The following is a 17,805-nucleotide window of genomic DNA, read 5'->3' as shown; positions in this document are numbered from 1 at the left end:
TATTATCTAGACCATTGGCCATTATTTATAATTTCTCCAAAAACACAAACAGTGATCAATTAATCATCTATGAATAAGACTTATAATACAACAACCATAAATAATACTGCCAGTGTAAAAAAACAAAAGGTTTCATAACAATACATCGGGCTTCAGTTTTGTACAGAAAAACATCAAAACTCAATGACATTACAAAGAAATTCAACATTTGGTTCAGATAAATACAATATCTGTGGTGTTTATCTTCCTCTAAACTTTAAAGGCTCAATCTGTAAAATCCACATACAACAAACTTTAATAGCTGCAGTAAAAACAAAACAGGACCTTGCAGATATTTTCTTTCATTGATTGTGTTCTTGATAAAAAGATGAAAAGTGAGCCTCAACACTGACAGCTAAACGATCAAATCAAACCCAGACATTTAGCTTTACCACAGAAGTCACAAAAAGCTTAATTTCTGTTAATTCAGTTCCTTCTAAATGTAAATTGCAGTAAACTCTACTGTATGTCCACAAATGATAAAGTCAAAAAAATCTCAGATTGTGTTTTTTTTTCAAGTTACATCACATAATCACAACAATCAGACGGCACATCTGTGATTCCCAGCCACATTTAAGACATTAAAAAAAAACAGTTGGCATTTTTGACATCAAACAAACTAACACCAACGCCATTTGTTGTTTTACAACTACAAGACTAATGCTGCTGATCATCTGTAATCTCACTAGGCACAGTGACTTGTAGAAGCGGGAGATGTGATTGAAACTCCTCGACATTTAGTTTGTTTCTAGCCTGGTTTGATTCTGAATAGTGAACAATAAACCTGTAACAACTAATCTTTCTGCCTTTTTCAAACTAACTGAACTACTAACACTTGGCATACAGTGACGGTGAATCATAATACACCCAGAATATTCTGGTTATTAATCTGATTAGGGACTGAGATGTGGCGCGTAATTACAATCCTGATATGGACCAATTCAATGTATAGAACCAATATATCCACACTCTCCAACAATCACAGCCATCTGGGTCCATATCTGAACTGTATGTATGGATGTTAGACCCCTGCTCCTACTCAGATCTGCTCTGAAATTAAACAACACTTGTCCCCCCCTTTTCACCCCAAGACTGGACTGACAGGTAATGTATTTAATGAAAACTGCAGTAAATGTCCCGCAGAACAACTTTTTTTAATTGTTACCTTCTGCTCCTGGTTTTTGTTTGGGTAGAGCTGTTTATTAGTCATTGGTGGTGAATCATATTTCAAAACAGATTAACTTCATCTCTTTTACTTTTCAAGACATCCTTCATGTTCAACCACTGGAAACTGTCTACATCCCTTTTCCAAACTTTCCACACCTCGTATACAAGCCCTGTCGGTCTCTGTCCTCAGCCAATATCGAATAGGAAGTATGAATATTTTAATTGTCTTTGTTTGAAACTAATTCTGAATTATGACTGTGGTACCTGATTAGTTGTAGGGATCTTGTTTTAAAGATGAGTGTCAGTGAACATGGTGTGCTCCTTTTTCCCAGAACTCAGGGCCTTGATGGCGTCGACAAATTCATCTTCCTCCACGTACTGAAAGAAAATACATCAGATCACAACATCAGATCTTAAGTATAGTATGTAATTGCAACAGTTACATAATGTGAACCCCGGATATGATGTTTACATGTGCAAACACAAAAACAGGATACTTCAACAACCCGATCGTAACTGGGATTATAATGTGCATGTAAATGCACTCAGGGAGGCAGTACGCACAATACCAGGACCCGGAAACTGAATCATTAATTTCATTATTTACATGTGTGACACGTCAAAATCCATGAAACATGCCTGTGATACTCCTTAGAGAAATATGCCAGCTCCTTGAGAAGTAATTCCTCTGACAGATATACTGGAGTATGATGATTATTCATATTCTCTGTGTGCTCAACTTAGTTTGCTTCAGATGCTTTGTCCTTCAAAGATGCAAAATCAATGTGTTACCAATGTTCCAATACAACATGCACCAAATGATAAATTACCAAAGCTTGTATGGTATGTTAATCAGAGAGCTTTGTTACTTCTGTATATATATATACTACATTTATTCGTATTTGGTTTTGGCCCCCATTTATCTAATATTTAACATTTATTATTATTTTGTCTGTTATTCTTTTGACAGAATATCACAAAGAGGCTATAAGGCTCTATATGTTTTCAGCCACAATTTCACTGAGTTTGCAACAATCTGCAAAGATCAGGTAATGTCAGTCAGGTAAAATAATCTGTCCTGCTTCCTAGCAGAGTTTTTCACTTACTGTAACTCTACGGCTGATTTCCCTCAAATACACCAACATGAGGTGATTATAAAACTGTACTGTATTTTAACTGTCATTTTAACACACTAATTTAACATAAACATATATTCCGTCCTCACCAGTCCAGAATCATGTCCCAGTGGGTTGTCCCAGCTCCCTTCCTCCATCATCAGTGACTTTCTGTCAATCAGCTGACTGACGCTGCGATGCAGGGAATGCTGGGAGTAGGTCTGACTGATGTCGGGTTGGCTGGGAACCCGCAGGACAGATATGGGGCTGAACCGTGAGCTGCTGCCAACTATCTTTGTGTCAGCCAGACCCTGAAAAATATTTTTTTTCGGTGAGACAGTGACTTAAGGGACTATACAAGTGTTTTTACATGTTTGACCTATTTATTACGAATCATATGTCTCACATCTGTTCACCATTTTAAAGCATTCTTTAGAGTTTTAAGTGTGCACTGCAACAACAACTTAATTTGTATGAAGAAAAAATAAACACAGACATGATGCTCACGGTTATGGATTACAGCAACAAAGTATTTTCCTACCAAATTGATTTTCATGTGGTTCTGAAAATGAAGGAAAACAAACTGGAAAATAGTTGGCAGTGATGTTAAGTACTGTATATAGTGCTAAGTCATTTTCCCCCAAAATAAAGATAGTTTCAAAGCTCAACTTGGGGTAACATGGAGGTGAACAAATTCTTGATTCTGTTGCTTCTGAACTATAAAGTGTATTTTTGAAATGTAAATGATCTATGACTCTTACAACACTCATTATGAATTGCTATTTGAATTGAAATCCACACTAGCTGTCGTTGTTGTAATATCCATACATTGTCCTTAATATAAAAGCTTTCAGAAAGTAAAAAGGTCCTCAAGTAAGTTGATTCATTAAACAGTTGCCTCAACAGGGGGCGCTACAGTGCAACAATAAAGAATCAGTCCTCTGGCTCATGCAGTAGAGAGGAGGAAAAAAAAACCATCTGTTCTTTTTAAACAATTTTAAGGAATAAACAAAACACAACAGACACACATGCAACCATTCTTTTCTTGAACCAAAGGATGTTTATATATATTATATATACAAGTATATAATTAACCAAACACAAAGTACAAGATTAAGATAACAGTTTTCAGCAGCAGATGTATGTTCCCTAACTTTATGCTTCCTGTTAAAACATTTGAGTCAGATGATTTTCAAAGATATTCAAAGTCAAAACTGTCTTATTCTTTACAAACAAAAACAAACCACCCATTGTAATATAATGTTTCATATGATGAAGTCTGAAGATCAAATTATGCATTTTTCTCTGTCCTTGCTGATGTGAATACAAACCATGCAGCCTGAATTTGGCCTCTGTCAGTGTGGGTTGTGCGCATTCTCTATCACAGACAGCACACACAGAGCATGCATAAACAAAGAAAATAAGCATGCACAAGGAGGCACCCACACACATTCACAATCCCCTACCTCAGTGTACACAGTGTAGCTTTTAAGTATAACGTTGCTGATCTCAACACAGTCTGCTACAGTGTCAAACTGCAGGGGGACAATAAAGTAAATATTTAGGGTTTTGACAGTAAAAATAGAAAAAAGTCTTACTGTGAGACGATCGGGAAGGAGCACAGAGCCGGAATGATGTTTAGAGCATAACTCAGGACAGGGCCTCTGAGAGAGAGAGAGAGAGAGAGACAGAAAAACAGACAGACACAATGAGGGAGGCAAAGAGAGAGTGAGATGGGAGTCAGACGAGACAGAGAAGAAAAGACAAAGATTGAAAGAGAATGAAAGACAAGTACAACATTTTTTATGATATGGGGGAGACAAATTAAATACAAGAATGAAAGAATGAAGGAAAGATAAAATTAAAAAAAAAAAAAAAAGTTAGAAACTAAATGAATAAAACAGCCAATCAACCGGTGGATACTTTTGTTTGAGTAGCTGTGTGGTGTCTTTGCCATGATGAATGATTTGAGAGATAAAGATGGATGGTGTTTCAAGTTGTAACAACTTTATATTAGATAAAATGCTCCCGTTTCTGAAAGGTTATAGGCGAGAGAAAAACAGCTGTGTATGCATATTTGGAGTGAGAACTATAAGGTTCTTCTTATTCACCATTATACAACAGATATGCTAAATATATGCTAAAGACACCAACACCTTGTTTAGAAAATATTAAACAAGGTCATACAAATGTGTAAGAGTAGGTTTCCCTTTTCTCATTGGTAAAACTGAACCAGTCATTCAGTGGAAACAGTCAAAGAAATTCTTATTATAAGAAAAAGTTTGCAGGAAACATTGTTTCTTCAGCCCCCTCTGGTGGTACAAAGATTAACTCACAACTGGCTATGTGAAGAGGAGAATTTCTTAAATGTGTTCAATCAATCAGAGTAAAGTTTTGATTCAGTCATCTACTGTAGTGATCTCAAGGAAACAAACAAAATACTAGCGAAACAGTCTTGTTTCCTCTTTCACTTCATCTTCCCTCCACCTGCCCATTTTTTCTCTGCTTTTCCCTCTTTCTAACCCCAAACTATCTCTCTCTCTCCTCCCCTCTCAACCATCCTGTCACTCTCTCTTTCCCTGTGTTGCCTCTTGTCTCTGCTCCTCTCACCGTGTACGCCTCTCCTCCAGCCTGCCTTGTCTTCTGAAGCATGACCAGCGGAGGGCGCTCTCTGGCTGACGGATTCTTCCTCAGAGCTCTAGAAGTGAGAAAAAAAAAATTGTCACTGTGTTGTTCTTGTTCTACTTCATGTAAAAATGTCTGTTGCCTTAAAACTCATACATGCTGCATATTACATTAGAGTACCTTTGTAGCACCAGACCCAGCAGTATGGCTAACAGAAACAGACCCAGCAGGGCTAACAGCAAAATGAACCACAGCTCAGAGTAAACAGGGGTTGCTGACATGCTGACGCCCTGTTTACCACTGTCTTCTGGCTCAAGAAGATCTGGAGATAAAGAATTTAAAAAATGAATTATTCATTAAACATGTTTTTTTAATGCAAATAAAAACTGATTGAAATGAAGAAGAGAAAGCGAGAGACAGAGACAAAGAGAAATATACATTCCTGAATCACTAACCTGAATCTAACAATATTCAGGTTCAGGTGTGTGTGTGTGTGTGTGTGTGTGTGTGTGTGTGTGTCTGTGTGTGTGTGTGTGTGTGTGTGTGTGTGTGTGTGTGTGTGTGTGTGTGTGTGTGTGTTACCTAGGCCTGTGGCAGGGCTGTATCTGATGGTGGGAGTACTGGCACTGCCACTGTCTGTGGTACATGTCACCTGAAATGACAGAGCTGAGAAGACCAGAGGGAGACACACAGAACAAGATATACTGAGTTAAGATTAAGTCAGAACATTGTAGATTTTACTCTTAATCAGGCTGTCAGCTCCCTATTAGACTGTTTATATACCTGAAATGAAGTCAGATTTGGAAGACTTAACATAAAGGGAAACAAAGAAGGCCTTTATCTGGAGCAGAGGGGACAAAGAAAAACTACCCTTTACAGTCACACCCTTCTTGTTGCTTCTAGTGATACTTCAACTCTCTTGGCTCTCAATTACAACTCATTCGGTCATGGCGACTCCTATTTCTCTGAAATACTCAGCAGCGTCAAACACCTGGCTTAACCTACCAACCTGGCAGCCACTGAATTATGTTCTTATGCCAAAATGAAGTTTGTAGACCTAGCTTCAAAACATTTTTAGGTTCTTAGATCCAGTCTTTCCCTGAGTATTTTATTTTCCAGGGGCAGTGGGCTAAGGTTATACTAATTTGATATGTCTGAAGGCTACACGGTCTCAATCTCATCATTTTTTCATGGTTCTATTCAACAGCACTTATAAAAAAACATAAAATTTGATTTTGTTTGGTGTGTACTGCCAAAGTGTGTAATTCTCCAATTACCCCTGCTGTATGTTTATGCCTGTAGAGGAGGACACTTGTCCTCGAAAGTGTGTATTTACTTATTTTAACACCTTTTATTAATTTCTAAGTAGATAGGTGTGTGTATGTGTGTGTGCTCTCACTTTTCTGAGAGGTGCGTGGAATATGGAGATAGCTGTAGAAGCCAGTATAGACTCTGAGCTGGCTCTCCGTCACACTATACTCCTTCAGGTAGCCATTGAGGGAGAAGGACCCGGCCCAGTCCAGCCAAATGACTGTCAGGTTACTGTCCACTGAGAAAGGAGAGACATACTGGGGAGCTGGGAGGAGAAGAAGAGGGGATTAGAGAAACATTGGATATCGCCAACTTTATATGCTTCCAATAACTGGTTAGCTGACAGTGTTGAGTGACAGGATGAATGTGTTACCTTCAGAGAGTGTGGTAACAGTAGTCCAGTTGGAGGCAGTGCTGCCCATGTTGTTAAAGCAGGCAGCTCTCAGCTCATAGGTGGAGTATGGTTGGAGACCTGAACAGTAACACAGTGAGACAACACACCAAGTGAGAATATCTCCAGTTTCTTATAATTTGGTTTTATTCTAGTCTTGCTGCTGCTTGTCTCTGTATAGATCTGCTTCCGGTTTTAGGACTTCCTGAGTTACCTGTCACATTGTAGCTCCGCCTCTTGCCAAAGAAACAGATTTCTACTGGTCTTTCAACACAAGGGAGGGTCACAGGCTGGGGGGGCTGTGGGCAAGGTGATCTGAGATGTAGCTCACAGCTGGATACAGGGAGAGGGAGAGTAAGTGAGTAAGATTATGGTTTGTGTTCACAAATTAAATCTGAGGGCAGATACTTTTTCCATTCACCTCTCAATGACTCCATTAGGTGCCAGAGGCTCATCCCATTCCAGCTGAACAGAGCGGGAGGTCAGGGTGATGGGATGAGGAGGGGGCTGATGTGCTGGGGGGGCAGCCAGGGTGTGCAGCTCACTCAGTGGTCCCTGGCTACAGCACTGGCAAATGTTAAAAATGGAAACTTAAAAGATTTATAGTATTTCCAAGTATACAAGTACAGTATCCTCGCAGAAAAATATATAAAACTATATAAACAAATTATATATAAACACTGAGATCAGGGAGTTGTTTGCACACTCAGTGGTGGAACAAGAACCTTTGCTCTAGTATTTCACCATAAAATGTGGTAAATATTATTTAGTATTTAATATAACTCAAGCAGTAATAATTTTCTGTGTTGGAAAATACTCAGGTAAAAGTCTAAAAGTATCTTTTTTAAAGACATGCTACTCTGTATTATACTATATTTACCTGATAACAGGTGCAGGCCTCTACTCCTACCCAGTACTGGGTGTAAGGACGTAAACCATGGAGTGTCTGCTGATGGGATGTACCCTCTGAGAGCTACAGCAAGGGGATAAAGTGTGGGTGAGGTTTGTTTCAGTTTTAAGTGGTCATATTATTAAGAAACAAGTAGTGGGTGGGGCAGGGTGGAAGAGGAAAATACAGGAAAGAGAAGGAGGGGAGGGAGTGAGGATGAGTGATTACAGAAAAGGAGGTTGTAGTTATAGAAGAGGGAAGATTGGAGAGGAGGACAGTGCAGAGATCAAACCCAAAAATCTATTCAAATGATTATTATACAGTATTACATTCTTTACCAGAGTGTGGTTGTTGTGGTCTAGTGAGAACACCCGGTAAAGGCTAACAATCCCATTGGGTCGGGCTGGAGGATGGATTTCCATTACTGCTGAGGTTGCTGAAACACGCAGGAAATTAGGCGGGCCGACACCCTCAGGAGGGGCGGGTCCTGTTCTCCCACTGGTCCACGGACTGGCAGAACGACCAGCTGAGTTCACTGCCCACAGCTGTTGGTCAAAAGCACATCTTAGTCATGAATACTGTAAAATTGAACTCACATGTCTAAGTTACAGTAAATAGTACAGAGTGAACAGAGTGAAAGCGAGAGCCTGTCAAACTTCCAAAGCACATGTTACATGATTCACCAGAGCTGGCATGGCTTTGACTTTACAAGCATGAACTTTTTTTTTCTGCCTGTCATTTGGATTTTATCAACTCTTAATGAAAGCATCTCCTAATTACCCATCATCCACCTGACCAACCAAAGGATATAAGTCAATTCATTGGATCATCCATCAAAACTACCATCAGCAGTGAGAGCAAAACCTTTTCACCATGCAACCCAACACTAACATATCTGCATGACAATTACTTTTCACCTTCATCAAGGAGTTATTCACACACACACACACACACACACACACACACACACACACACACACACAGAGAGATACACACACATGCACAGACCAACACACACACACACAGTAATCTTATTTGTGTGCTTGTGTTGGGTATAATTAGAGGGTGTACACAGCACAGGGTCAGGCAGGGTGGAGATTTGCATGTGTAAGTCATCTGTAGCCTGTCAGAAGTAGTGCAGAAGGCAGATGGATGGGTCTGAGCTTTAGTGTTGAGAGTGTGTGCGTGTCTATGCGTGTGTGTTGTGTTGTTTGCGGCAGCGATGGCGAGTTTTGTGCGTGTATGCGTGTGCATGCAAGTGTGTTAAGAGTTGAATTAACCTCAATAATAGTCAATTAGGCCGTGATCAATCAGACTGATTGATCTAAGTGACAGCACAGATGGACTGAGATGGGAGAGGAGAAGGAAGAATGGAGGATGGAGAGACTGGGTGTGGGGAGGAGGAGTAGAAAGAGGAGGAGGAGGAGGAGGAAGGGTGGACAAGACACAAAGAAAGGGAGAGAATCAGGATAAATATTTTGCTTGTTGCTGTTTTGTAATTTCGTGGCTCTAAATGAACCTGCTTGTATAGAGGTGAGTTAAGTTATGTAGATAAGATTGTTCTCACTTAGATCTGACAGACAACTGTGGTATTTGTTTTGGCATGAAACTGTGCTGGCGTTTCCAGCTGCAAACGCAGTTAACCAAACAGCAATTACCTTGGCTTTAGTTGCTGGCGGTGCAAACACATACATCACCAACATCACAAAAAACCTCTTCATGTTTGCCGAACATTGCCTCCTTCCTGTTGTTATACATTGTTTGTTCCCTGTAGTACATTTTTAAATACCTCAGACATGTTCACTTGATTACTGTACTGTGATAGTTTACACTAATTGGTGATTCTTACCAATATCGTCAACCAAAACTACTTCTAAGGTCCTAATTCTTATGTATGTAATTTTGTACTGGTGAAAAAGCCTAAATACAACACACTACTGGTATTCAATAAAATAGGTAAACAACCTAGTGAGCAGTTGTTTACCAGTCTGGGAAACCAACACAGTCATAGTTTACACAGTATAGCAGGTAGTAGGTGTCCTGAGCTCTATCGAAGATGTCATTTTCACTCTAAGAAAACACAATTTTCTCATGATAATCAACATAAATGTTTCTTTTGTGTGAACAACTTATTTAAGAGATCATTTATGCTTTTAGTTACAATCATGTAAGTTTCTTACTATTGCTTTTCTCACAGCATTTGTATTATTGTGCAAGTAAATAAATGTATCCTCCAGTTATATAAGTGAATGCAACATTTTTAATCACTTACAAATCTGTGATATATAAATAAGACACATTTACAGATATCAGTGTCTTTTGACATAACTTCATCTAATGTAAAGTCAAAAATATGCTACATGCCCTTGAAAGCACATTTAGGTTATTGTGTTATAATATTTGGGATCCTGGGTGTGTGTGCCTTGTGACTGCACCCACAGATTCTCCTTAGAGACCTGGACTCGTCCCCCAGCCCATGAAACTGTCTGGAGCTTTTAAAGGGGATGAGAGGAGCTGATGTAATTGGCCATTATTGTAGCCCACCCAGACTCAACCAGCTGACACTGCATTACTCCTGCTAATAAAGTATTCATCCTGTTACATTGTCTTGGCCACCTTCCACACAAATTTTTGCCAAATATTATTTGTGTTGCCACTCAAAACTTGAGTGAATTTATCATGTGATTAACTAACTTTAGTCTAAATTTAGACTAACAGCAGCGCTCTGGCCAAAGACGTCAACAGTCTGCATCGGTGAAAGGTGGTGAAAGGACAAAATATGAGTCGGGACGTCCTATTTTAAGGTTTATCATACACACAGAAACCACACAGCATTTGAGGCAGGATTTAAAAATTACAGAGTTATCACTCCATCTTGATGCTTGCAATTTAAACAGCCCAATCAGTCCAATTAGTCTTTTAATTTACACACTACAAAGTGTTCTTCCTGCTTTACACACATGCATTCATTTCACTTACCAACACAATCTGTTGCTGGAAGACTGCACTATGGCAAAGGTTGACCCAGGTCAACATGTTGCACTGAACATGACCTAAGGTAGCAGTGCCTTCGACATGATCAGTGACAACGACTGCCTTACAGATGCCTTCTACAAGTGAAGGAGAGCTGAAACGGTGCAGTTCAGTAAAAAGATACACCTAATGTCAACAAGCCCAGAAAATACCTCAAAATGTAGTGATACTGAAAATTGAGGCCTGAAAATTTATCTAGATGTCTATTACTCATCCTGTTTTTAGAGAAACAAATGTAGCGGACATCTGTACCTGTTACTGTAAATAAAGTTCTCAGAAAATGAAAAAGAATGTAAATGTCAAAAGAGTGCAAATGCCACAGTATATGTGAATGTGATCACACAGACTTAATATTTTATTAGGCTTCTGGGCCATTTTCTTGACTGTTGTATGGTGCATAAAGAAAGGGAAACGGTGGGAGTGATGGCAGGAAGAAGAATGAAGGAAAGGACATGCTGTCACCCTGGTAAGGAACAGGTCAAAGAGAAGCGTGCGGTTAATGGCTGTGTGAGATGCACCCATAGTGTTTTTATGCCACTACCTCTGGTTGCGTGTGATTAAACTACACTCACGATATTGTCAATTATTTTGGTTTTAAGTATTTATAAAAATGATGACTATACTACACTTTGTTTTTAACTTTTAACATCAACCTGTTGAGGACCTGCAGACAAAACTTGACCTTTGGCAAAATCTGGCACATTTATATCATAATGATGTCAATTAACATTTATTGTTCCTGATTATAACTAACTTTACAAAAGTAAATACTATTGCTATGATATAAATAGCACATAGTGGAGGTGATTCATGCATTCAAAACTTTCCTACAGATGTGTCTGTATGTTATCAATCAGTTCTGTAATTACATCACTCATGTCTTGGTTGTAACTTTTATTGTTACATTCTCAACCTGTGATCAACAAACTTGCTGTTAGTGTAACAACACTTGCAGCACCATATTAATGGAACAGAGCCATTAGGAAGGATATGAAATGGCTATTTTAACAGGCTGCAGAAAACAAGTTTCTCTTACATATGAAGTTAATGCATTGGAATTATGACTTCTTGCTTTAAAGGGTTTCAATTTAATTTGCTACTGCCATCATACAAAATTATAACTTGCAATAAAGTATTTCTACCCAGCAACAACCATGTTCTTCCCACGGTAGCAACAGTGTTCAAGTCTAAACGTGACGCAAGGCTTTGGGCTTGATTAAAAAGTTTGTGCCACATAGACAGGACAGAGAAAAAGTTCAAAGCTAAAGCCAGCCTAGATCACCTTGCCCTTGATCCAGTGCTAAAAGGTAGAACTCATCTCTTCGTCCTTATATCATCTACAGACTTTTTACTGCTTTCACTCCTCTCTTGTCCTCTCTTCTCCTATTGGGCCATGATTTGGCTTATTAGACACAAAATAAAAATATACCCTGTTAGCTGCCATGGCAGCAAATGAGCCGCCATGGCAACAAACGACTTCAGGAAACTTCCAGACAGTATTCAAGCCTTTTTATTGGATGGTTGGACTGCGGACCCGATTTAAGCGCTCCGATAGGCCAACAGAGCTACTTGGCGGGTGCATCTACTTGGGGTGAAGGGGCTAAGTTGTGTGAAAGTGGGCAGTAATTAAAACCAAGCATAAAGCTGTCAATAGTAGCTTATGACCCAGTGTAATTAGCCTAATATGATTTCTCTCTCTGCACTGTGGTGTGCTAAACTGAACTGACTTATCGTCCTTGTGTATGCCTGAAACATGGAGAGAGAAAGAATGAGAGGCAGTGCGTAGGCAGATTAACAGCTAAATAAAAATAAAGCCAGTTAGGTAGAAAGAGAGGCAGGTGAGTAAGTGGATCGACTGCTACATCGATAGCTGGACAGTCTGATAGATGATAAAATATAACTCAGAGCTTAAAAATGAAGTGAAACAGCAAGGAGAATAAAAATTTATACCATCACTTAATTCTCTGTCTCTGACACATACACGTGTTTACATGCACACACAAACACGAGGAGTACACACATACCACCACCTTGTCCACGTACCCCAATCCCCCATTGGAGAATCCTCAGGGGACGTGTAGCGGTCACCATTAAAAGGTCTTTCCAATACAAGCTCTGTTACCAAGGGGGCTAACAGTTAATTCGATTGGCTGGCTGGTAATCAGGAAGTGGGGTGCTCTGAGGGCCCAGTGATTAATGGCTCTGTTGCCCGCTCGTCATCTCCCAAAGCTCCTCCCTCCCTCCCTCCTCCTGTCATAAATTAGGACCCTCATAAATAAAGACGGCACCACAATCAGGCAAACTCAATCAATTACACAGGTTCTCTGGCCTCGGCTCGTACGACTGACAGGCAGGAATGCTAATGTTATTGTTGCTTCCAAAGGGCTAGCCTGTCAATTAGCGTATCAACACACAGCACAACAGCATGAATATGGACTGCACTATTTAACACCTGTCTGATTACTTTGTGTTAGTGTGTGTGTATGTCTGTGTATGTTGGCATGTAGGGATGACTCTCAGTTGAAGTGTGTGTATAATCCGTGTGTGTGTGTGTGTGTGTGTGTGTGTGTGTGTGACTGGACTTTTGGAAAACATTTCATTTTGAAAACAGGCTACATCCCCTAATGTGTCAGTCACATCAGATCTCATCTCAAAATGAGGTTCATAAATCACAATAAGACATTTAATTCTGGTTCCACGTCCAATGCAGAGGACAAAAACGTAAACGTTGTTATTCAGGTAAACAGTGTTTTTAGTTATAATATTGCTGCATATGGTGAAGCCGTTTGCACTTTTTCTGTTTACTGTTCTGATATTATTTCTAGTATCGCAATTCTACAGTTTTTATTTTACAGTATTTCTTGCCAAAACATTACCTCCATGATATTACAGTTGTTTTTTAGAGTGACAGACACACACATCAAAACGCGCAGAGCATTATACCTGGTACTGATATACAGTATATGGAAGGAGTCCTTCATCTTTGCAAGTAGTGGAGACATTCCTGCAGACAGGTGTTGCTGCATCACTTCTGTGAGTATCAGTGGTGTGGTCCAGTCTGCGGTATACCTCATAATGCAGGATTCTACCATTTGGCTGAGCTGGAGGGGACCAGGTGAGTAGGAAGGTGGTCTGTAGGCTGGTGTGGGTGTCAGGCTGAAGGTCTAACAGTGGCGCTGTCTGTCCAGCAGGGGGAGCCTCCAGAGTGAGTATAGATGACCAGTCACTGGAGGAGCAGCCCAGCGCTGTGCAAGCCTCCACCCTCACCTCATACCTGCACACACAGAGGCACATATTTCTAAATGCAGTAATCAGTGATGTTTGTATATTGTTTAAGAGACAATCATGGGAAAAACTACATGCTTAAGATACTTCAAACATGTCTGACATCAATAGAAAGAGACATCCTGAGCTCAGTTTTCACTACAAGATGTAACCTGGAGAACATCTGCTGACATGATTCAGAAACTGCAAAAGGGTGAGAATGAGATGATTTTATTATCTTAATCTTATCACCACATACACACAAAGACACACACACACAGCTGTACATATGCACCCTCACACTCAAGCACACACATAAAGTTGCTGGTCTATGCTACTGTCTGAAAGAAAGAGAGTGATAGATATATTGCTCTGCTTAAAAGTTGACTCCCTTTTCTTTTTTTCTATTTTTCTTTTTCTCTATTTCTTGCTTTGAACCACCACAGTCTTGATGTTGTCTTTTTCACAGCCTGTTTGAGTGGTTATTTTTCACCAAATCAAGATATTTGCATTTTGACAAATGCATTACTATACTGAGGCTTCATGACATTGACTTATTTCATAAATGCTTAGATGTCTCCTGACAAAGAATTTGTTGTTGCATTTCAGAGTACAAACTGCACGATGAGGCCATTTTACACCAGTTTTTGTAAGTTCCCTTTCAGTTCAATCCTTTTAAAAGATATGTATAATGTTATTATCCATTATGAAAGACTGCACTGATTGATTGTCTTAATTAGCTGAAAAGAGAGTGAAGTGAACCTTGCTCTGGTATTAACTGACCTGTGGTATGAGGTCCCTGGGTTGTGCTGGTTTGTAAAACGTCTAGCACAATGTTTTCAGTTACCAAGAGATGGCACTCTGTTCCCATTCTAACTCGCATTGTTATCTTACATTCCTCCCCATATTTCCCTTCATTACAAAATTGACCACAAAGGAAAATAGGGAACTGTATTGTTAAGCTTTTTTCTTAAATTACAAAATCTATATATGTACCTGCCTTTTACCTATATATAAATACATACAGTGCATCCATAAAAACATATTTTTCACCATAAAAACACCATAAAAAGTTTACTGTGGTGGAGATCTGCTTTGAATGACCTGCGGTAAGGAGCCAGGCCCTGCAGGGTGGTGTGTCGCTCAGAGAAGGCACTGTCCTCTGGAGTGTACACAGAGGTGGTCAATCTGAGCTGGACTGGATCTCGCTGATACACAGTGTAACTAACAATGTCTCCATTAGGACGGGCAGGAGCGCTCCACTCCACTTTCACCTGTAAAGACAAAGAACACCCAGCATTGAAAACTTTTGAACTTTAACAGGCAGTTTGGTAATTTTGCAAACACCTCAAGTTTAGTTATATCATGATTCAGCTGTTTCTTATATATAATTAATACATAAAAGATCGACCTGGCTGGGTCCCAGAGGTGATAAAGTGGGGAGACCGACACCAGAAGGAGCTGATGGTTGAGTCTTTGCTGTGGCTGCTGTGCTGCTCACTGTCCCTCTGCTGTTGTTGGCGCTGACAAAGTAACTGTATTCCACACTTGGCAAAAGTGTAAAGTCGTGGTAATGAGTCTCAGTGCCGACATAGATAACTTCACCATCTCTGCGGAGTTCATACCCTGTGATGATGCCATTAGGATGCTCTGGTGGTCCCCAGCTAACCTCCACTGACTCTGGGCCGGTGACCTTCAGAGGAAAGGTCAAAGGTCATTTCATATAACTGACATTAAATGATTCTACTGATTATTTTACTGCTGCAAATATTGTACATTACTCTGAATAATGACAGTCGAAGATGTTTTGCAAACTTGTACAAGAGGTGAAGTTAAAATTAGCCTTTTGGATGCAAAATATCTTCAGCACTAAGTCTAGTTTCCCTTGATTCATTCTGGATGGATATCTGCAGATTCACATACTGCACACAGAGTAACTAAGATTTGATTTAAAGTCAAACACACCTTCAGAGTCGGGGCAGATAGGTCAGTCGGAGAAGCCTCCTCAGTTACAGTGGACATTGTTGCACTGGTAGTGCACCCACCACTGGTACAAGCCAGCAGGACCAGCTGATATGATGTGTGAGGCTGCAGGTCTGACAGCTCTGTATTGAGGTTTCTTCCGCGATAAACCTCTTGGCTGTTCAGTTTCAGCACATATTCTGTCACCTCCCCGTTCTGTGTCAGTGGCTTCCTCCAAGAAATGTTTATACTATTGGATGTGATGGTGTCCACTGTGGGAGCTTCCACTGTTGCAGGGGGAGCCTCTAAGGTTGTAATGTTTGTATAAGGGCTGGTGATACATCCCTCAGATGTACATGCTGTGATTGCATAGCTGTGGAAAAGAACAGAATAGAATGAAAGTTTATGAAAGTTCAATAATTTTTTATTAAATATTATTCATTACTTTGTGGCAGTAACTTCCCACAAGGAAGCATTCAGGTTAGTTCATTTCAGACTACAACACAGTATGTTTGAAGGCAAGCAATACCTATATGTTGAAAAAGGCAGGAGATCTTCATCAGTGTAGTTGAGGACAGTAGGGTCAAAACTAAATGAGAAACTGATATTGTTTCTCTGAATCCTGTAGGACTGAAGTACCCCGTTGGGCTCCAGAGGAGGAGTCCAGGACACCAACACTTCACTAGGTCTGCCTTTGAGGTGACTCAGAGTTGGAGACACTAGGCCACGAGGGGGGGCCTGTCTTGTTGTTACGGTCACCCAGGGGCTGCGGGTGTGGCCAGCAAGGTTGTGAGTACGGATACTGAACTCGTACTGAGTCCAGGGACGCAGACCAGTCACTGTGTAGGAGAAGGTGTCAGTTTGTTGTGGGGATGTTTCTTGGAACAGCACCTGTTGGAGACAGTGGTGGATTGTTGAGGGTGATGTTGTAAATGACACATTTGTGACACGATTTTCATTTGATAATTCCTACTAAGATTAAAACCAAGCCATACAGAGCCTGGTAAAATTTATTGTATTTTTACATATAGATATATTAGTAAGCATGAGAAAAGTAGAAAGAAGCCATGACAAAAAACTCAATTTTTTTCATGTATATCAGGCTATCTGCCAATTAGGCACAATGACCATTAATTTAGGAATGGCTGCTTATTTCTTGATTGTGTCTTCAGTTTCACATACTTTTTCTCTTTCAGCATCCTCTTCATTACTTTTTCCCCTCCCCACCTCCTCCAGACTTCTCCCAAGTAAGAAATACTCTCTGATTGGCCCGTTTGGCTGGGTGGGAGGTCCCCAGGTAAGTGACACATGGTCTGGACCAATGAGGGTCGGCTTGGGAGGGGGCTGTGAAGCAGGTGGAGCTGCAGCAGTGGTGACATGTTGAGGAGGGGTGCGTGTGCATCCTGCTGAGGTACAAGCTTCAAGAATCAAAGTATAAGTGGTCCATGGCTCCAAACGACGAAACAGGAAGTTGCGTGATAGCCCGCTGAACTCCAGGTTCCCCTCACTGTACAAGTTATACATCTGGAAAAGAGGAACAAGTATGGGGTGTTTGCTTGACTTCAGGTGCAGGCCTATTGCTGTGCAAGTAGTTTTGGCTCAGAATGCATGTTAAGTATATGGACTGATGAACAAAAGAGTTGCTAAATTCAATTACATGGGAGAATTGATTGTTTTTTGTAGTGTGTAGTTGCACTTATGAGCGTACTTGGGCTTTAGAGAGTGTGTCTATGTATACTGTTGGTATCTATCTGCTCTTCCTTGTTGTGTGTATTGTATGTACCGTGATGACTCCATTTGGAACACTTGGCTGATCCCAGCTTAGTAGTAACGACCTCCCCTGCTCTCTCTGCTCCACTGTAAAGTTAGCCAGTCCAGCAGGAGAAGCCTCCAGGGTCCTAGTGCCTGCCCATTGACTGGACACACTGCCTGAAGAGTTACAAAACATCTAGACATTCAGTGGTTTGTGCAGACAGCAATTATCCAGCATATTTTATATGAGATACTGA

General features: G+C 40.3%; 1 protein-coding gene across 5 annotated transcripts in view; it reads right to left on the bottom strand.

Moving 5' to 3' along the window:
* ush2a (Usher syndrome 2A (autosomal recessive, mild)) overlaps positions 1-17,805 on the bottom strand; it is a 237,482-nt gene continuing 219,677 nt past the window's right edge. For all 5 annotated transcript variants that reach the window (XM_044346023.1, XM_044346054.1, XM_044346031.1 and 2 more), the window contains exons 76-94: positions 17,580-17,725; positions 16,979-17,320; positions 16,326-16,687; positions 15,800-16,169; positions 15,246-15,527; positions 14,939-15,108; positions 13,514-13,844; positions 7,876-8,082; positions 7,529-7,621; positions 7,070-7,215; positions 6,863-6,981; positions 6,631-6,729; positions 6,346-6,522; positions 5,529-5,612; positions 5,127-5,268; positions 4,932-5,019; positions 3,920-3,985; positions 2,432-2,632; positions 1-1,584 (exon numbers count right to left, since the gene is read on the bottom strand). In XM_044346023.1, the coding sequence (XP_044201958.1) occupies positions 1,495-1,584; positions 2,432-2,632; positions 3,920-3,985; positions 4,932-5,019; positions 5,127-5,268; positions 5,529-5,612; positions 6,346-6,522; positions 6,631-6,729; positions 6,863-6,981; positions 7,070-7,215; positions 7,529-7,621; positions 7,876-8,082; positions 13,514-13,844; positions 14,939-15,108; positions 15,246-15,527; positions 15,800-16,169; positions 16,326-16,687; positions 16,979-17,320; positions 17,580-17,725 (3,515 nt within the window). In that variant the 3' untranslated portion in view covers positions 1-1,494. The remainder of the gene's footprint in view (positions 1,585-2,431; positions 2,633-3,919; positions 3,986-4,931; positions 5,020-5,126; positions 5,269-5,528; positions 5,613-6,345; positions 6,523-6,630; positions 6,730-6,862; positions 6,982-7,069; positions 7,216-7,528; positions 7,622-7,875; positions 8,083-13,513; positions 13,845-14,938; positions 15,109-15,245; positions 15,528-15,799; positions 16,170-16,325; positions 16,688-16,978; positions 17,321-17,579; positions 17,726-17,805) is intronic.

This window comes from Thunnus albacares, chromosome 1 (genome assembly GCF_914725855.1).
Source record: "Thunnus albacares chromosome 1, fThuAlb1.1, whole genome shotgun sequence".
NCBI lineage: Eukaryota > Metazoa > Chordata > Actinopteri > Scombriformes > Scombridae > Thunnus > Thunnus albacares.
This window is presented reverse-complemented; position numbering and strand designations above follow the sequence as displayed.